This window comes from Polypterus senegalus, chromosome 14 (assembly GCF_016835505.1).
Source record: "Polypterus senegalus isolate Bchr_013 chromosome 14, ASM1683550v1, whole genome shotgun sequence".
Classification (NCBI taxonomy): Eukaryota; Metazoa; Chordata; class Cladistia; order Polypteriformes; family Polypteridae; genus Polypterus; species Polypterus senegalus.
The window spans coordinates 9,435,039-9,456,792 of NC_053167.1; the positions used below are offsets into that span (position 1 = coordinate 9,435,039).

Here is a 21,754-nt window from a genome sequence, read left to right on the forward strand (position 1 = left end):
GGGGAAATTCACAAAGGGATGAAGGAGGTTACAGATATATTTTAGAGAGAGACCATGCAAGGATTTAAAAACAAACAAGATTTTAAAATCAATGCGACCCCTCACCGGTAGCCAGTGAAGAGAGGGGCTAAAATGGGGGAAATGGGATTCTTTTTTCTTAACCCAAATAATCTCGCTGCAGCGTTTTGAACCAGCTGAAGACGCGACAGAGCACATTTTGGCAGACCCACATATAAGGAATTACAATAATCTAGGCGCGATGTAGTGCGGTGGGTTGGCACCCTGCCTGGGGTTTGTTTCTTGACTTGCGTCCTGTGCTGGCTGGGATTGGCTCCAGCAGAACCACGTGACCCTGTAGTTGGAATATAGCGGGTTGGATAATGGATGAATGGATAGGTGAGATGTAATAAAGACATGAATGACTGTTTCCAAGTCCTTCTGTGATAGAAAGGATTTTAGTTTAGAAATTTGCCTCAATTGGTAAAAAGTGGACTTTACTACCATGGAGATTTGTTTTTCAAAACTTAGTGACGACTTGAAGATGATACCTCGGTTCCTGATATCATTATGAATCATTGCTGAGTGACGATGTCAAATGCAGATGTGGTAGGAAAAAATAATGACCTCGGTTTTATTTTCGTTTAACTGTAAGAAATTCTGTGCCATCCAATATTTAATGTCCTCAAAGCATTTCAACAGCTTTTTTTTACACATGAAGTGATGCCAGAACTAACTATGACGTACAGCTGCGTATCATCAGTATAACAATGCTATTTAATTTATTTTGAGCTGAAAGTCCGATGAGCATTCTCCTCCTGAACTTCTGCCTACAAACAAGAGCATAGCCTACCTCTCGCCTTTCATTATTTGAACATGTGTTATATTGTATTGGGCGAATAAATACTAAATTAAAGGGCGCATCATACAACACAATGACTTATAGATTGACATAATGGCATGATGGTTAGTTCCACTTTGCGCTGAAAACTGTGTGAGATATTAAGGGAGGAAACTGGTTTAAGAGATTACAACACAAAACCAGCGAATGGATCCGGTCTTTTCCAATATTGTCCTGTGGTGTTCCGCCCACTAGAGGGCAGGCGTGAGTTTGAAACTAGTTGGTTGTTGCCATGGAGACGAGCAAGTTGCTAGCTGTCGCACGCAGATTTCGTCTTTCATGAAGTCTTGGCCGACTTCTTACTTTTTCTTGCGGCGAAGTCTCGTCCCAGCCTAGCACTGAGTTGTCCCGCTGGCCTCTACCACAGTATCTCGTCTGGACGACGGTGAGTTCCGAACAGCTTGCGTCGCAGTACCGGCTGGCCGGTGGGCTAATAAAAATAAGACGCTTGACACTTACTGGTGTGCTATTTAGATCAGCACGCGGGAAGCTGAAGGCTCTGCTGCCTTTATAAGAATAAAGTTTCACTGAATAGAAAGAGTGATAAAATGCATGTACAATGAACGCGTGGAAGGAATCAACTAGACAGCCGGCGAGACGCGTTTATTTTGCCTGCGCTTACCTCTGCTAATTATGGATGGGAAGATCGATACCACAGTAATCGATACTTCAGTACTCAAAGTGTACTCATTTGGTATCGAGTACCATTCAAAAATACCGATTACTACTTTTTTTATGTAAGACACAGTAGCAAGGTTCATGCAAAAGGCGTAGAGTGTATTAACACACTTTCCGCGCTCACGTACTGATATGAGCAGACGCGCTGTGACGCAACAGCACCATAAACCCCGCCCCTTACTCAAGCGCAGACTGTACGCCAATGGCAGACCGAGAGCTTAGTTGTATGCTGCTACTTTTTGCAGATGGAAAACAATACAGCCGCCCCATACCATGTTTGTGAGGAGAATCAGCAGTATAGTGGCAAAACAATCAACCCATTTAAACAGTTAAAAAATACACATGCTGCTCAACAAAAAGACGTTTGTAAAACATCAAAGCGATGCAAATCTGAAGCCTGACAATCTGACAATTTAGCTGCAATCAGTGTCAGATAAGGGAGGTTGCAGGAGAGTTTTCAAAGATGCACGAGACGTTATTCAGGTAACTCTGCCGCATAAACATAAATAAGAATGTTAAATAGTCTTAACACTATCCAAAATACTAGCTAATATCTAAAACTAATTTGAAGTTAAAAACTTTAACTGAAAGTAGTTTTTCTTTCCGAAAAATAAGTGCCTGAGTAAATGTTAATAAAAATATTATTTTGCAAGTTTAGTGGATTCTTCACTAAAGTACTTCAATTGCATTAGTAACGCATCTAGTGTAATAAAATACTGTATATAACTTGCTTCTTAATTTTGTATTGTTAAAAGTGCATTGTGCTCCTGTTTCTTTCCACAGTTCAAAGATACCAAGTTAGGTGTATTGATGTATTAAATTGGCCCCTGGTGTGTGTGTGTGTGTGTGTGTGTGTTCACCATGTGATGGGCTCTCGCCCTGTCCATGTATTGTTCCAGCATTGCACCCACAGAGGCAAAATAGGATTAAATGTAAAAATGTCAGCATTATTGTTTCTAAATACATATTTGAAACTTAACTAAAAGTAAAACTAATATGACAAAATCTTTCTCAATAAAACAAGGTCAGAATATAATAGAAAATGCAAATGTGGAAGTATTAGTTTTTGTAAATGTTAGTGTTCTAAGGGGACCAGTTTAAGTACATTCGTGAAGTGATTGCCTGTTTTACATGTATTAAAGAAATAACCAAATCTTTATAAAACGTACAAATTAATATTATCTTTATTACATCTATGTTCATGCTTTGCTACCCAAATCTTTCCTGTGTGGAGTTTGCATGTTGTCCCTGTGGCTGTGCAAGTTTCCTCCCACAATCCAAAGATGCGCAGGTTAGGTGAACTGGCAAAGCTAACTTGGCCATAGTGTGCGTTTGGTGTGTTTGCCCTGTCCACGGTTTGCTCCTGCCTTGTACGGCAGCAGGGATAGGCTCCGGCACCCTCCCATAGCCCTGGTCTGGATTGAGCAGGTTAGAAAATGACATGCCATGTTCATTCTATTAGTATATATTTTGTAATAAATTTGTTATGGTGACCTTTATACTGTGTTGTGATATTAGTTCATTTAAATAGAGACACTGACCCCTTAATATTAGCCATTATAAACACTATAATCATTTGAGCATTTCAGTATCGGTATCGGAAATCTGACACACAAAATACTTGTATCGGTATCGATTTCAAAAACAGTGGTATCGCCCATCCCTACTGCTAATACACTGTATTATGTCCATTTAGTTTTTAACCAGCGTATCCAAACCCACAGTGGCGTAGGAGGGGTTGGTCCACCCCAGGCAGCATATTTTTGTGAGCGGCATTATTGGCCAAAAGGCTCAGTACAATTCGTGTGTAAGCGGCAGGGTTCGGAAAAATATCACTCATGAATGAAAAAGTAAAATTCTCTGATTTTTATCTACAAATGCTTCAAAAATAATTTTCAGACTATCCTTCTGTGACGGCATCAGACATAGCAGTTGAAATTTATGAGGCAATAACAAAAATAAACAGAAACATTACACCGATAATAATTTCTAGGAAGATACACAACTAATATTACAATTCATAATTTCCTTTCGTTATCAATCCGAATGCGTTCTTGCTCTGCGCAGAAAACATCCCCAGCTATCACTTGTACATTACACTGGTTCTGGTTTTCGCAGCGTAATTATATTAAACTAATAATTAGAACATGGCTTATCAGTGCGTCTATACTATATTCTTGTCTAGTTGATGCTCATAAATAATTATTTGTGAAAAATATTGCTGTTTCTCTATATATGAATAAATCTATGCAAAATGTATCTTAATTTTGCTCTATACGTCATTTTAATTTTCTATTTAAATAGGTTAGCATATTCAGATATGTTGGAGGGCGGAAAATTGAAGCACCGCCCCGCTCAGAGCGGCACGAACTCGAGCTACGCCACTGCAAACCAGGGCTGAAGTATAACATTCTCTATGCCGTTAATCTATTTAAGCACCGTGGGGGACTAGTGACGATGCCAGGAGAACTCGGTGCAAGCCAGGAAACAGTCCTTCACAGGGCCGCGTTGGAAATACCAGTCAGGATAACCAGCATCTCATGGGGGCTATAGGAGAAATTCTGGAGTATCCAGTGGAAAACACACAGAGACAAAGGGAGATCATGCAGACTCAACATAGACAACAACCAATCTTGGGATCTGACCCCAGGGCAGTGGATCTGTGATGCAGTTGTGCTAACCACTGTGTCCGTATTGATGATATAATATAACCATCTTTTTTTTCCAGCTGCTCTGTCATGGAGTCTTCATCCAGTAACTTTATGCTTTCTTTGAGGAGGGATTTGGCTGCTGTGGTGAGTTTCTTTGTCAGTCTTTGCCTGTTTAAGCACATCTCTTGAATTTTTTATATGTCTGTGCTAAAGTATTAATGCACTACTTGATTAACTTGATTTGTCGTGCTTTAGTGTTATAAATGTGCTCACTAAGATTCTTTTTACATTTTGGTAATTTTTAATAGCTGGTTTATCTTAAGGTGAATTGCTCACAAAAATTTAATTGCCATTACAAATTTCTAAGTTCAAGTGTAAGGTAAAATATGGATTGCAGCAGACCCCCGTGACTCTGTGATAGGATATAGCAGGTTCGATAATGGATGGATGGATTGGTGTGTATCTGCATGGATGGTAGCAGATAAAAACTGATTTTTATGGATAAAATGTGTGAAGCATATCAACTGTGTCGATGGACAATTGTGTATCTTGTAGATAGACAGGCTGTAGTGGCAGCTGGTGAAAAAAAAGCAGTTTTTAGGAAAGACAAACTGAAACAGCACTTCATAGCTCAGGAGAAAAGAAAAGAAAAAACACAAACTGTAATGTTGCCTACACACAGAGTGCTCTGAGTAGTTAGAAAAGTGCAACATGGTAAACGGTAAATGGCCTGTATTTGATATAGCGCCTAACTAGAGTTCAAGAACCCCCCTAGGCGCTTTACAACACAACAGTCATTCACCCATTCACACACACATTCACACGCTGGTGATGATATGCTACTATGTAGCCACAGCTGCCCTGGGGCACACTGACAGAAGTGAGGCTGCTGAACACTGGCGCCACCAATCCTTCCGACCACCACCAGCAGGCAAGGTAGGTTAAGTGTCTTGCCCAAGGACACAACAGCTGCATTCTCATGCCGGGAGCCAGGATCGAACCTGCGACCCTCCGACTGAGCTACTGCTTTACATAAATGTAAAGAATTATTATTAGTAGTAGTAGTAATAGTAGAAGCATAGCCAGAAATTTGTTTGGTGGGTGGGCATATAAAATGTCACGTAGATGAGACAGTTTATAGAACTTGACCATCAGCAGCTGGATGAGGGCGATCCACTAATAAAACCCTGCTCAGTAATGCACACAACGGTGGAACACGCACACACACAAATTCAAAGACCCAGCCATTAAAAATAAAAATCTATCCTTCTTGGCTATTATGCGAAGAAAACTAAAAGTATAGTCTTACAATCATGCAAAAAACAAAACAAATAAACAAAAAAAAAAAATTAACTGGCATGACAGCAGCCAAACTGTAGACACCGATAATACCTGCCTATGCCTGTGGTGAACAACACTGCCACGTGAATGTTTTCATCTCTCTCTTTTATCTCATTTCTTATCAATACAATACAATACAATACAGTTTATTTTTATATAGCCCAAAATCACACAGGAAGTGCCGCAATGGGCTTTAACAGGCCCTGCCTTTTGACAGCCCCCCAGCCTTGACTCTCTGAGAAGACAAGGAAAAACTCCCAATAAAACCTTGTAGGAAAATGGAAGAAACCTCGGAAAGGCAGTTCAAAGAGAGACCCCTTTCCAGGTAGGTTGGGCGTGCAGTGGGTGTCAAAAGTAGGGGGTCAATACAATACAATATACAGAACAGAACAATTCCTTAAGACAGCATAATAATAAAAATTTTAGAAGTACGGTTTAACAGTAGATGATATGACATAATAAGGTTTGGATATTTTTAGAGTCCTGGAGACCTCATCCATCTAGCTGCCTCCCCATTTGGCCATGCCACGGCTGAAACGTTGCTCCGATGAAAGGACCCCTCTTTCCCATGATTCCTGTGATCCTCCATCAGGGATGACTTTACCATAGGGAGGCAAACAACTTGGCAGGTGGGCCGTGGCACAATGGCCACATTTGGGTACCGAGAAAAGAAACAGAATAGGTGAGGGTTAGTATTCAAATATAATTATCATGTTACTTATGTTATAGTGCTAATGACTAACAACAGAGATGCAGTATGTACAGTTAATCAGCAGCTCTAGTCAGGATATGCTAAACTGAAGTAGTGAGTCTTCAGCCGGGATTTAAAGGCTGAGATTAAAGGGGCATCTCTTATGGAAGCAGGAAGACCATTCCACAGTTTAGGGGCCCTGTAACTAAAAGCTCGACCTCCCACTGTTATTTTATTAATCCTTGGAATCCTAAGCAGACCGGCATCTTGAGATCTTAATGTGCGCTCAGGTTTGTAAGTCATGATAAGTTCAGACAAGTAAGCCGGACCTTGGCCATTTAATGCTTTATATGTTAAAAGGAGGATTTTGAAATCTGCCCTGAACTTAACTGGGAGCCAGTGTAAAGATTTAAGAACTGGGGTTATGTGTTCATATTTTCTTGTTCTTGTAATAATTCTTGCAGCGGCATTTTGGATTAACTGGAGGCTGTATAAAGAACAGTTTGAACAGCCAGTGAACACCGCATTGCAGTAGTCAATCCTACTAGAGATAAATGCATGAATTAATTTCTCACAATCCTGTTTATTTAGAAAGCGCCTTAATTTCCTAACATTTTTAAGATGGAAAAACAGGTTTTGGACGACTTTGTAATATGCGCTTTAAATGACATGCTAGAGTCAAAGATAACTCCTAGATTGCGGGCTGATTCAGTAAAATTAATTTGGATTCCAACTGAGTTAAATGATGACAAAATATTGCTGTGATCAGCGTCATTCCCTCCAACAATTAACATCTCTGTTTTATCTGTGTTTAAAGGCAAGTAGTTGTCATTCATCCATTCCTTTAATTTACTAACACAACTAATTAAAGACAACATCGGAGAAACTTCATTTGATTTAAATGAAAGGTATAACTGGGTGTCATCTGTGCATCATCTGTATCAATGCCCGTGTTTTCATTTTTTAAACATGATAAATACATCCATCAGTTTTTGTTTTTCCATCTGTGAACACAGCAGACAGTTTTACTAAAAACAATTTATAAACTCTACTTACATGGACACAAATTTGAAGTAGTCATACTGTGAATGACCCAAAAGATGGGAAAGGAACACCACAGAGACACCAGTAGTGGCTGAAGGCCCCTTGCAATACCGATTGTTTGAATTTTCTCCTCAGTATTGTTCTGCCCTCAGATAAAATCAGTCATAAGCCACCCAGCTGCAGCTCCACTGGATTTCTCCTCACGTTATATATATTTTGCTTTGCATGCTTTTTTAAATTACACATTACAGTTACTCCTTATTAGCTAGCATATTTGTCTTTTCTATGTTGAGCACTTTTATTGATGTGCCACATTTGTATATACTTTTCAAATTGAAAAAAGTTTTTTTAACCAATAACGTGTATTAATGATTAATGTTGCACACACAGACACAATTATTTATCTGTCAAAGCCTTGTCAATGCTCTGCTGCTCAAATGGAGTCAACAGCAAGTGCCTCTCCAGCCTGAACGGATAAAATTGCAGCTTCTTCCCCACATCACTCACATCACCGCTACGAAAATACTGGATAAGGCAGAGTTTTTTTTTCCCTGTCCTGATTTCCCTGGTTCAAAATAACCAGATTTAAAAATTCATGATTTCTCAAACACACTTAATAAAGTTCAGAGGCACAGGGAGTAGACAATCATGTTGAACAGAACATCCGTATTAAGCATTATTCTTTAAGATGTAGGCTTACTTATTACATACTGTCCAATTTTAAGTCCATCCACATAGATATTACCTCTAAGACGCTAATACACTGACTTAAAACTACAATTCCTATTTCCTTTTGCATACACATATTTTCATATTTTGTGATGATTGTTTCCAGACTTTACACATTTTTTTTAGCATTCCAGTAAAACATTTTAAAATCTGTACTGCAAGAAGAATTTCATCCAGTGTAAAAATTCAACTAGCATTCTCCACTCACCTAAATCAGGTCCATAGTATTTGGACAGTGACACAGTTTTAAAAATTTTGGCTCTGCATGCCACCACAGTGGATTTGAAATAAAGCAATCATTATGTGAATGAAGTGTAGACTTTCAACTTTGATTTAAGGGGTGTCAGGGATGCCAGGGGCAACAACCCGGCCGGGACACCGTGAGGTACCGGATGGGGGTCTGAGCCCACCCTGGATCACGTGGGGGCCGCCTTCCTGGTTGCTTTGGGGGCCATGGGTTGAGGGCATGGAAGCCCCACCCTGCAGGAGCCCGTGGTCACCGCCAGGAGGCGCCCCAATGCCTTTGGGACCTGTTGCCTCAGCACTTCCGCCACACCAGGAAGTGCTGGGGGGAAGAATTATAAGGATACCCGGAGAGCTGCCGGGAGGACAGCCGGCACTTCCGCCACGCTGGGGCGTGGCCAAGAGGGGAATGCTGGGAACCACCTGGAGTTCATCCGGGATAGTATAAAAGGGCTGGAGTCGGGTGGAAGAAGGACAAGGCATGAGAGAGGTGTGGAGGCGGCCCGAGAAGAGGCATTTGTGTGGCCAGGACTGTGTGTTGGGGTTTGTGCACTTTTGGACTGGGTCTTAGTGACCATTTATTGTAAATATTGTACATAATAAAACGTGTGGTGGTGATGAACAACATGTCCGCCTGTCTGTGTCTGGGTCAGCTCTACAGGGGTTTTCAAAAATATCTCAGTTGGGCGTGTTCTTACTCCCTGTCACCTCTGATTGTCCTAACTGACAAAAAAACTCATTTTTCCAGCCCCCAGCAGCAGAAAAGAGCAAAACATACAAGCAGGGAAGCAGTCCTAATAAGTATCAATCTTTAAGTATTACTATAGCCATAAACAAAAGCAAATGGAATGTGGCAATCAACACCACATCACCTCATTCATTCTGTAGTTCTGGAAGCAGACTAAGAGACCAGCAACCCGATCAATTTGTTTGTCAGTTCCAGGCAGTGTTCATTTTATTGTTGCTTGAAGTCTCAACAGTAACGTATGGCATTCTTGATGACATATGCTCTTCCTCAGAGAATTTTTATAATAACTCAGCTCATCTAACTTAGCAGCTCTACTGCTTACTTCCTTATCTCCTAAAGTGGTGCACCTGCCTCTTATCAAAGTGTCATAAAATGTAAAATTCTGCCTATCCCATCCCCTATGCTTTCTTTTTTGGTGGGGGGGCTCATAAATTTAAAGCCTGCCCCCCTTTGCAGAGATCTATATTCTTTTCTCATAAAATGAACTCATGTGCATACTTCTGATGTCATAGATGGAGTACTGAAGTGTGCTTTGTACCCAGAAGCAACACCTGTGAAATAAGTCAGAAATGGAGGCTATCAGGTCAGGTTTGTGTTACTTCACACTTAAACTTTGTACTTCTAAAACCAGACAGAAGCAGAACTCACATACAGCAGGAGTGGGGAAGGCTAAGCGGAGTTATAGCAAAACACTTAAAACTCTTTTATCATCCTTTAAAGACATTGTACAGACAATTATCACAAAATGTCAGATGTTACACATGCACAGTAACAGGTGAGGGAATGCTGGTGGAAGCATATTGCTGCCGCTTCTCCTTGTTAACACTTTTGTTAAGATTCGTGTTAACCTTGCACTGTTTGGATTTCTTTCACTTTCTCATTCTGTATATATAGTTCAAGGATGCAATTGATTACTTTTTGTATTGAATTTTGATTTATTTGTATGGACTTTGTTTGCCTTGACTGAGTTTGCAACCTCAGAGACAACTGATCTGAACCTGTTTGTGGTTCACTGGACGAAACTTTCTTTTGATTGCCCGCACTTGCCTGATGCCCGATTTGTGAATATTTGTCTTTGCATTATGGAGAACTGGGAATATTCTGTGTTCTTAATTAAAATGGATATCCTGGATTGCTGTTGATTCCTTCTATACAAGCTTCAACTGGGCAAATGATCTGATGTTCACACCCACCTGATTTGCGGTGCTAAGGCGATCACACTTGTAATGTAACCGGTTATACTGTATGTATGTGGTTATATGTTGGAACCTTGGAATTCTGATAATTATCTTAATGTGCATCTTATAATATCTCCTACTTTTTTTTGTATTAATCCTCCAGTGGCATCAGTCTATGCTTCTGGATTTCTGCTGTGTTGCTGTCGCAGCTCATTTACTCAACCCCACCCTACTAGTCTCACCTTCTCCGCTCTGCTCTGCTGCTTAAGTGTGTTCTTCTACTGTCAGAAAAGTATTGTCTTTCTACTGTGTTGAAATAATCTTGTGATAAACTCCTGCATATTAAACACTTTGTCCAGAGCAAATAGTTAGATTGAAATGTCCTAAAAGACACTGGTATTGTGTGCCACCCAGATCTAGACGCCAACACCACCATGCTGTGAAATACCATCCTACTCATGGTTTTGGAAATAAGAGTGTCAGTGCCAAATTTGCAATATGCTAAAATAAACTCTGATTATGGGTCTGTGCACAATGAACCCTTACTGGCTAATATTGCTTTATTTAACACAAGATCTCTTATTAGCAAAGCATTGGTGCTATCATATTCATTGCAGATCCCAACCTTGATATGCTATGCTTAACAGAGACAAAAAATGAATGAATTTACATGTCTTACAGAGGCAACACCATCCAGATCTGTTTACTTCACAGAGGCTTGCAGCTCAAGGCAAGGTGATGGGGTTGCAGGGATTGTTAAATCGAAGTTAAATATCAAAAGAATCCCAATTGAAAATCTGTTGTCTTTCAAGTGTCTGACTCTTAAACTACCGTATAAGTCGGGTCTTGAAACCCAAACCCTTATATGCCCGTTCAAAAATGCGATACTTAAATCATTTTTTTTAAACGTCTTCTTGCTTCCTCCAATCTCACACCAGTTTCTCAGACACATCGAATTTTGTTGCAGCAGCGCAGTTACCGATTTCTTTTGCCACTTCAACGACTTTTAATTTAAAACCAGCTTCATATTTTCTTCTAATCGAATTCTCCATCATAAATAAGGGATGCTGTTACGATAAAAGTGTATGAGGGTGTGAGATACAAAAAACACGAAACAGTGCAAACGTCGCTTCAGAATAGTTCAGGTATTACCGCGTGGTCATGAAGTACAATACATAGAAAAAAAAAGGCAGTGTTCTCCGTGGTTACTCTCTCAGGTGGGCGTTTGCATATCGTAATCTCTTGGACCAATAGCGTGAGTTTTTCACATTCGACTTATACGACCGACATTATAAAATGCCGGAAATTATACGGTAAAATCAAGCCCTGACGTATCCGCGGGAGAACTTACCGTAAATATGAGTATATACAGTAAAAAGAAAATCTGGTCCTATGTTACTTGTTGTTCTCTATTGACACTTGTTTATTATGACTGCCTCCGTGGCGCAATAGAATCAGCCACCGACTGGGAATCAAAAGGTCGCGAGTTTGATCCTGTACCACTCCATTTTGAGAAGTAAACTGTTCTTAGTCTTACTATTTTAAAATAAAAACATACATTTGATTTCAGTCTGTAACAGCCGGTGTAACTTATGATACTTGTAAAGGTTAGCTTTGGTTTTCTTTTTTTTTTTAGTCAGTTTTATTATCTCAGCCGCGTTCACGAGCCCAAACACACCCCACCCTCGCATCTGACACTACTGTTTTCACATAGACGTTGTTCGTTTTCAAATAATATTGCATTTCTCTCTATGTTGCGGTTTCACACCTGAAAGAAAGAGACAGTATATGTGAAAACATCATCGCACAAATGCAATATTATTTGAAAACAATCAGCTGTAAAAGTATGGCATTTCTAAATGTTTGCTTTTTTTCAGTCTGGTTCTCTCAGTCAGACTGTATATTTGTCTCTTATTCAGTGTGCGCAAGAACATGCAGGTGGCCAGATGCTGTGTGCTACAACATGCTGACGGCGATCAACGCACATTTTAAAAAAAGAAAGAGACAAATATATGTGACGTTTTGAAGAAATAATTTTATGACACAATTTACCTTTATTTATTTACTTACTTCCTAAAGCCTAAAGTCACAAGTACTGTGCAGAGGGCATGCTCAAAAATGTGTGTAATGCCACGAAAAGTGCCTGCTGACACTTTAGTATGCAAGCAATGGTATGTGCATTCTTGCTCCGATGTAGAAAGGAGCTGAGTTTACCTCTGTTACAGCGCGTCTATGTGGAAAACAGCAGTGTCAGATGCAGGGGTGGGGTGTGTTTGGGCTCGTGAACGCGGCTGAGATAATAAAACTGACTAAAAAAAAAAAGAAAAACAAAGCTAACCTTTACAAGTATCATAAATTACACTGGCTGTTTACAGACTGAAACCAAATGTATGTTTTTATTCTAAAATAGTGAGACTAAGAGCAGTTTACTTCTCAAAACCGAGTGGTGCAGGATCAAACTCGCGACCTTTTGATTCCCAGTCAGCAACTGATTCTATTGCGCCACGGAGGCAGTCATAATGAATGGCTGTCAATGTCACATGTTAAGGCGGCTTTTTGTTTCTGCAGTTATATTTTTGAATAAAAGCGCAATTGTTGTGTTAGATTTATACCTTTTGTGAAAGTATTTCTTTGATATTTGGACTTCAGGCTACATACATTATATAATTTATGTCTACATTTTGTCATTTACTACTAGAATATGAAAAACGTTTCTGTTTTAACAATGTGTTTACACAGATTACTGTAGAAATGGAATAGACATGAAATGCGTGTGTTCCAAATAAGGATCTATTATTTCCACTCTAAAACTCCACTTCACTCCCAAAAAATCAATCAAGGCATGAGCTGGGAGAAGTTTGTGCACGTTCTAAGTCAGTGGGGGGATGGAATAACCGGGTGCTTGCAGCCTGATTTTATCAGTACATTTAAATGACAAAGGATGCTGGTGGAGAGCTGTGAACGATTTTAAGAAGCGATTTAAGGTGGGACCGATTTACGAATTTTTTCGTAGGCTCTGGTAATTCTAGTGTAAAAACATAAGGAGGTTTCCTTCAAGCATTAAGCTCCATGGTACAGCTCAGAATTATGGTCTATTAAAGAAGTTGGCCTAATCCTTGAGAGAATGTAACATAAGACTGGCCTCACTGTGCACGTCCAGGCATTCTCTGACCATCAAATGGCTTACAGTGATGCACCAACTGCAGCCAAGAATATGCATTATGGCAGAATAACATAAAGTGGCAATGATAACCTGAGAGATTTGTTCTGTGTAGTTAATAAACTACTTCAACCTGTATCTGGCCCAAATGTCTCCTCTACTGAAGTCTGTGAAAAATAAAATTTAAATTCTAAATGATTCAATGAATATAAATCCATCATCAATTTATATCTTGCCCTATCTTCCCACTCCGACCAGCTCCTTTTCTAAATTTTCACCAGTTACGACTGCATTTGTTAATAACCTGCTTTGTAAGATGAGGCCAACTATTTGTATACTGTACCCTGTCCCTACCACTCTTCTTAAATCTTGCCTTCATGCCATAATCCAGACTGTTACAACAATAATAAATACGTTCATCCCTTGACAACGGCTTTGTGTCAGTCACTTTTAGAATTGCTTCTGTAACCCCAATGTTAAAAAAGTCTTAACGATATTCATCCTAAAGTCCTTAAGTGTGTTGTAGCCTTCCAACTCACTAATTACTTAACTTCTAATAATTTGATGGAACCATTTCAGTCTGGTTTCAGAGCACAGCACAGCTGTGAAACTGCTCTTCTTCGGGTAATTAAATGATTTGCTTATGGCAGCAGACTCTGGACCAACCAGCATATTAATTCTATTAGACCTCAGTGCAGCATTTGACGATGTGAAACATGGTATTCTACTGTACAGTGCAGAATGGAGAACATTCTGGGTATCCGTGGATCTGCCCTCCAGTGGTTTAAGTCCTATCTGACTGATAGGCAAGACTTTGTTAGTCTTGGCCACAGGAGATCCAGCTCTGCACCAGTTATACAAGGTATTCCTCAGGGTTCTGTCCACGGCCCTCTGCTTTTCTCTTTCTATATACTTCCCCTTGGCCATATCATTTGTAGCTTCAGACTGGGTTATCATTTTTATGCAGATGATACTGAACTCAATTTCATTGTTAAAAGTGAAACTTCATCAGAGCTTTCTCAGCTCACAACTTGCCTCAGTGGAATTAAAACCTGGGTGGAGCAGAACTCTTTAAAATTAAATTTCCACAAAACTGAATTTTGGCAAATTGGCATTAAAATGCAGCTTAAGAAAATGAGCTCCTTTTCACTCTTGGCAATGATCTCATCAGTCCTTCTAATGTAAAGAATCTTGGTGTCATTTTTGACTCCTCCCTTTCTTATTTCGCCCATGTAAACCACATTAAGAAACTTTTTTACTTCCACCTCCGTAAACATATCACGTGTTTGCTCATTCCTCTCCTTTTCTAATGATGAGAATCTTGTCAATTTTTTTTTATCACATACCGCATTGATTACTGTAACTCCCTACTGACAGGTGCCCTTTCAAATCTTGTATCACAGCTCGAGTAGATTCAAAACTCTGCTGTAAGAGTCCTTACAAGAACCAACAACAGTGAGCAGTAAATAATACCCATACCGCTTCGCCTTCACTGGCTCCCTGTGTCTTACAGGATTGAATGTAAAAATTCTTTCAATAACCTACAAAGCTTTAAATGGCCGTGCACCAACCACATCAGTGATCTTCTCCATCATTATGCTCTTGTTTGCCTACCAAGGTCCTTGTGTTGTGCCTCACACTAAGCTGCACTGTCCGGGTGACAAGGCCTTCAGTTGCATAGTACCCAGACTTTGGAATGACTTCCCTAAATTAATTAGATTAGCAGACTCAATTCATTCTTTTATAAAACAACTTAAAACTCATCTGTTCAGGAAGGCTTTTTAACTTGACCTAACATTCTGCCCCTTCTTTCAGTTTACCTCTCTGCTCAGATGCTCAGGATAATTTGTGTGTGTATTATATCACAAATGATGTTATTTGTTCAGGCTTTTCTTTTTATTATTTAATTAAGTATTTTACTCTGGTTTATTGTTTTTACTCTATATAATGCTTTGTATATCATGTATTTATCCATTTTAACAACCTGACTACAGATCTGCATTGTTTTGAAAAACTCATCACAAACTTCAAAGGACTTTATTGGACAGTTATCTTATCTAAAGATCTTGACCATACATTGTTCTTCTATCTCCTGTTAAATTAATCTTAGCCTGAATGAACCTATTAATTTTTTTACATTTAAGAGTTTTCATTTAAAAATTTACCAATATTGTTTCTTGTCCTAGTATGTGGATATAAACACAGGAAACTTCAGTTTCTGTATTACATCTTGCCTGAAGAAGAGGCCTGAGTTGCCTCGAAAGCTTGCATATTGTAATCTTTTTAGTTAGCCAATAAAAGGTGTCATTTTGCTTGGCTTTTCTCAATGTTCTGTGCAGAAAACATTTGTATCCACTGCTGAACTCTGCTGTTCTTTCTGAGACTCTGTGAAGCTCTTTGGGCATAGGAAAGGCACTATATAAATGAAGTGTCTTACTATTATTAAAGTCAAACATGAGAAAAAGACCATTAACAAAAGAAGTCTGAGAAAACAAAAGCCCTTTGTACAGTCCTTAATATTTCTCTTCCTTCCTGAGTATTATTTTCATCCACATTACAAGTCTCCAGACAGGTCCCGGCATTGAAGCTCTTTCACATTGCAGATGTTACCTGTGCAATCCCAGTCTGGCCCAGATGTTGCAATACATTCCCAAATCAACATCTGCTGCATTTCTTTATTCTGTATCAGGGGTTCTCAACGTCAGTCCTGGGGACCACCTGTCGCCTCAGGTTTTTGTTCCAACCAGCTTCTGTTGCTGGGCTAATTAAGTGAACTGATATTTCCCAAGTTCTGGGTTTAGGGAACAATATATTAATTAGAAAACTAAATTTTCTAAAATATATATATATTTTAAAATGTGCCAAGCAGTTATATAGGAATAATGTATTTTTTTCTTATTATCATTCTTTTTTTTTTCAAGGTGTTCTAATTGTTTAATTAATCCATTATTTACTAATTAGTGTGTCTGATGCTAAAGTAGTTGCAGCCTTTGATTATTCTGTGTTGTTTGCCAGGGTGTCTGATCTGCTCGTTTTAAGTTGTCATTATTAAGATACAATGAAAGGGGAAAAACTGCACAGAGAAAGTATAATGAAATCAACAAAAGAAAGTTAAGCATTTAAATCAATAGCAAAAGCAGAAATATTTATAAATGTCTTATAAATGTAAAAATCCTGCTGCTATGCTTTTCTGAATGTCGAATAAAAAAAAAAAAATACCAGCTAATTAAATGAGCTCAGTGTTATCAGGTGCTGTCACTAATTAGGAATCCGGTTAGAACAAAAACCTGCAGCCACAGGGGGTCCCCATGACCGAGTTTGAGAAACACCATTCTATATGTTTGCGTATTCTGTAATTCTGTCAAGTCAAATTCATTAAATTGACAATTTTAAATGAAACATCATGGCAGACAATTTCAAGAGATTCAATCACTATTTGTTATTGCACACTTGAATTAATGGCATCCCATTCAAAAGTTGATTCTTTCTATTCACGTATAAACTTGTAGTGTACCGGCACTGCTAAAAAATTTTTTTTTTTTTTTTGGTGGAGATTCCAGGGACACACCCAGCCTTGGCCCGACCTGCACACACTCCCTCACAGAGACAAAAAAGCAACCGGTAATAAAACAACAATTAAAGAATAAATTAATGATGAAATGAAATGATGGTAGATAGTACAGACATCAGCATGCTGTATATGAATGTAAAGGTCAGTCCTAACGGTATTTCCTGATGAGATGATGGCATATGAATGGGATCAGGAGCAGTCCTTTCTTCGCAAGACGACAACAAATCCTGAGACAGTCCTCATGCATCAGGAAGACACCAGACAGTCCATACACCCTAAACAGGAGACGATCCAAGACAAAACAAGAATCCACAAGTATCAGACAGGCAACTCCAGATACAAAACACGAAAGACTTCCCCCCTTTTTGTATCACTGGCCCCCTTTTCAATGTCGCGTCGGCCTCCTTGTACCCAGTAGCCCCTGCACCCTCTGCAGACAACCAATCAGAGCCACTGCAGGGACTGGTGGGAGCTGAAGTTTCAATCCACAGTAGCACCGCTACAATCATCACCCCCAGGCCATGGTGTACTGCCGAACCAAGGCTTGAGGTTAGAGATGTTAATAGTGTCTACCTTTTGGGTCCCTGGCAATCCCCATTCTAACGCGTAGGTCACCGGACCCATCTGTTCTGTTAGACGATAGTTGCCAGGCCGTACCACTTCGGAGCCAGTTTAGCAGTGAATTTGTTGGAGGCTTTGGAGAGGGGATGCATCCTGATCCAGACTCTCTCCCCAACTTAGAATTGTACAGGTTTATGTCTCTGGTTGGACAATTGAGACAGTCTGGACTGAGATATCACCATCCTCTCCTTCACCCATTGAGTAATTTGTTGTAATGATTGTAAATGATCATGAAGCAATGTGTCTGGTTTGGTTAGATTGTGATTGATTATTCTGTCCAGACGGCCATCACATTGTCTGCCTGAAGTTAACAATGCAGGGCTCTCACCTGCAACCTCATGCACCGCTGTGTTCAGTGTGAACTGGAGCTCTGGCAGCCACTTAGTCCAATCCTGATGGTGGTCTCAGATGAAGGATGTCATTGTCTTCAGGGTTTGGTTCACCCGCTGCGATTAGATTGGGGGTGGTATGCTGTCATCTTCAGGTGAACCACCCCCCATTGTCTCCAAAATTCTTCAGCCACTGATCCAGTAAACTGTAGGCCCCAGTCTGTGATGATATTCTTCGGCACCCCTATTGGGTAAATATCTTGTCCTTCAGGGTGGAGCATATGTTCTTGGCTGTGGCATTAGCCATAGGGAATACTGTAGCTCCACCTATCGGTTAAATTAATCAAAAACCACCATCTGGTAGGTCTTCCGGTAGGAAATGGTACCATTAGGTCCACACCTAGGCTCTCCCCTGGGGTAGTGATGGTTACTGGCTGAAGCTGTCCAGAGGGGAGAGCAGGTGGGGTTTTGTATTGCTGACAGGTGATACAAGACTGGTCATAGGACAAGACGTCGGCCACCATGCCGCCTCCAGGATTTTGAACAGTGTCTTCGTACATCCAAGGTGATCACCGATCGGACTATCATGGTAAGATTGTAGGAAAGTGGGCACATATGTCTCATGCACTACCAACTGATAGTGGTAACCACGATCTTTTGTTGGTACACAGCAATAGAGTGCTCCTTGAAGTTCCCTATAATGTATGCGGTCAGATGGATGGATGACAAAAATAACTGAAGGCAAAGAAATGAAGAAGTCGGCATATCATGAGTGGTGCATTTTCAATAATAGTGAGATGGAATTATCATTTCTATTGGTGGTGTGGAGGCCATTATACCCTTCCATTGCCAGGCTCAGAAGTGTCCTCAGTAATTGCATTACCAGGTAACCAGTGGAGATTACCATAGAGATGTGGCTGGTGCATGTGATGTAGAAGTAGGTCTTGAAGGTACACCATATTTAGCTGACATTGTGGGTGAGCTAAAGAGTACAGCCCAGAGTATGTATTTAGTAAAAGGGCTGTTGTTTAAATTTTGTTCTGTATTGCCTGTCAACTTAGTCACTCATATCTATTGTAAGGAATTTGTAAATCACCCAAGATAAAGTTATCTGCTAAATAGTCATAATGAATCATGATTTGGAATGACTTTCTACAGAAATAACAACCAGCATCATCCAACTGACCAGGATGAGCAGGTTATGAAAAAGGTCATATTTACCCGTCTTTCCCTTTTAAGTGCTGGTGGAGTTGTATATTTTGAGGCAATGTGGCCTGACATATTTGTAAATCTATTATTATGGTTATGTGATGATGATAGTTGCATTTCACCGTATTGACTGTTGTCACATCACTGATGAACTGTTTGATCTGACTGCAGAATTACAGTCAGTGGGAACATCGGAGCAAAAGGCACCAAGAGAAGAAGTACCTGGGGACAAGAGCAAAGCTTCCTCCTCTTCAGAGGCCTCCTATGATCGATAGTTCAAGGGCGTCCAGCAGGACTCCACTGCCTTCCAGATCAGGTCCTTTATATGCTAATTACTTTACACACTGCTCAGGGTTTCACAATTCTACTTATGACTTGTATTCTGGAAAGTATGCAGCTAACAATGGTTTTATGTTACAGTAGCACAGTGGTTAGTACTACCATCTCATATATCCCATGAACATCTTTGGTTTGAATTTCATAAGTAGTTGTTTCCTATGTGAAGTTTAACTTTTTTCAGATTGCTCCATTTTTCCTCCCCTGTTTACAAAGATCTGAGTGTTAAGTTAATTGGTGACTTTAAACTGGCCTGTGTAAGTATGGGTGTAAGAGGGCCTTGTGACTGACTGGCACTAAGTCTAGGGTTGTTTCCTGCCTTGTGCCCAGTGCTCTATTAGGATAGGTTCCAACCTTGGTGATCCAAACTTAATCTGACAATGTATGTTGTAAGAACAAGAGGACACAATCATGTGGGTTGGGGCACCCATGGGCAAACCCAGTATAACTGAATTTTGAAAATAAACAAAACGTGATTCAAAAGGGTTAAGGCAATGTCTTTTTAGATGGGAATCTGATATTTAACTAACTTGAAGATGGCAGAGCTTCCAGTTATGATGGTTTCCAGCAGGAAAAGGCAGGTCCACATGGACAAACAACGGAAGCGATGACGGTGGAGGAAAAGCCGCCAATCTTCCAGTCTGCAGAAGGAGGGAAAGAGAAGGTGTTATCACACAACAACAACAACAACATTTATTTATATAGCACATTTTCATACAAACAGTAGCTCAAAGTGCTTTACATATTAAAGAATAGAAAAATGAAAGACACAATTATAAAACAAAATAAATCAACATTAACATTGAATAAGAGTAAGGTTCAATGGCCAGGGGGGACAGAAAAAACAAAAACTCCAGACGGCTGGAGAAAAAATAAAATCTGTAGGGATTCCAGACCATGATACCGCCCAGTCCCCTCTGGGCATTCTACCTAACATAAATGAAACAGTCCTCTTTGGATTTAGGATCCTCACGGAAGGGCTTGATGATGATGATGGTCACGTAGACTTCTTCCTTTTAATCCATCCATCATTGTTGGAGCATCATAAAGCTTTGAGTAGGTGGAGGTGGCGCAGGCCACCACCACAAAGAAACCGGAAAAAGAAACAGAAAAGAGAGTAGTGGCACACAGTGCCAACCTCTGGAGCAATGGAGTATAATCATCACCAGAGCCCTTAAACTGTCCCCTAAGCGCATGTGCATGACAATGTATAGGTTCGTTGTGACGATGTGGGTTCTGGCTCCACACTCCCTTTGATGTTTGGGAACCCTTGAACCCAACACCGTCGATAATGTAACCGAGTGAGCTAGTCAATGGAGGCAAATTACTGAGCAAGGGGAAGGTAGAAAGTGCAACAGTACTTTTATTAAAAACCAACAAAAACAGTGTTCCATAAATAGTGCAGTTTCAATTCAAATTCTTCATCAAATAATCCATAAAAGAACGTGGGGGATAAAACCAATAAATAGAAAAAAAACACATCCTTAAAACCAGAGGTTAAATTCTTCTCTAGGAAGCAGTATTAAAACAACAAACAAATCCGGTGCATCGTTTATTAGCGTCTCACCTGCTTATCCCATATGGGCCAAGCAGCAGGCAAGACGCTCTCTGCAGCTGCCTTCCTCTACACTTCCACGAGACCGGAGACCTCCCGATCCCTGGCTCCGGTATGGCACTCATCCCAGCCTCGGAGAACTTGGTTTCCACCAACGGCCAGGTCGCCCACGTTGGGGACTCCACCACCAAGCCCCCCGACTTCCGCTGCCTTTCCGCGGCTTCTCTGCGGCCCGTCGCTTTCACCTGATCACTCCCGCTACATGGTCGCTCAGCGGGAGCAACCTCAACTCAAGCGCCTGGGTGTCGGCCTAACACCCAGCTTCCTTGCAGCTGCCCATGAGCGCTCGATCGCGCGCTCACCACACGCACGCTCCACGTGTCTGTCTCTCCTGCACCGCATGCTTCCTCGCTCCCTCTAACCTCCGTCCTCTTTCCTTTCCTTTTTCTCTCCGATCGTTTCTTACACCTTCCCGCAAAACCAACTCGCGCTTCTTTTAAAACGTGAGGGGCCATTCCAGCTGTAGCATTAGCCACGGGAGCAATCATGAATGTGGGCAGTTCCTCACCTGTGCACACGGTGAGAAACGCCCACATCGACGACTGCCCCGCGGCTCGCTAAACAACGCCCCTCACGAAGCTGCCTCGGGTGCGGTGATTATTTATTTAAAATGAATGGCCTTTTCTCAATGAGCTGTGGACCCATAACACCACATTCCACCGCCCATAAAACTCCAGTTGCATGGGAAGGCTCCACACCACTGCCAACCCAA

General features: G+C 40.6%; 1 protein-coding gene across 3 annotated transcripts in view; it reads left to right on the forward strand.

Annotated features, from left to right (window-relative positions):
- The first annotated feature begins 997 nt into the window (after positions 1 to 997).
- Positions 998 to 21,754, forward strand: part of c14h20orf96 (chromosome 14 C20orf96 homolog) — a 48,995-nt gene continuing 28,238 nt past the window's right edge. The window contains exons 1-3 of one of the 3 annotated variants that reach the window (XM_039735762.1): positions 998 to 1,283; positions 4,305 to 4,371; positions 19,263 to 19,407. In XM_039735762.1, the coding sequence (XP_039591696.1) occupies positions 4,315 to 4,371; positions 19,263 to 19,407 (202 nt within the window). In that variant the 5' untranslated portion in view covers positions 998 to 1,283; positions 4,305 to 4,314. Of the gene's footprint in view, positions 1,284 to 1,776; positions 2,060 to 4,304; positions 4,372 to 19,262; positions 19,408 to 21,754 lie in introns of those variants that run through there. The other 2 variants (XM_039735761.1, XM_039735763.1) reach the window with 2 other exon arrangements.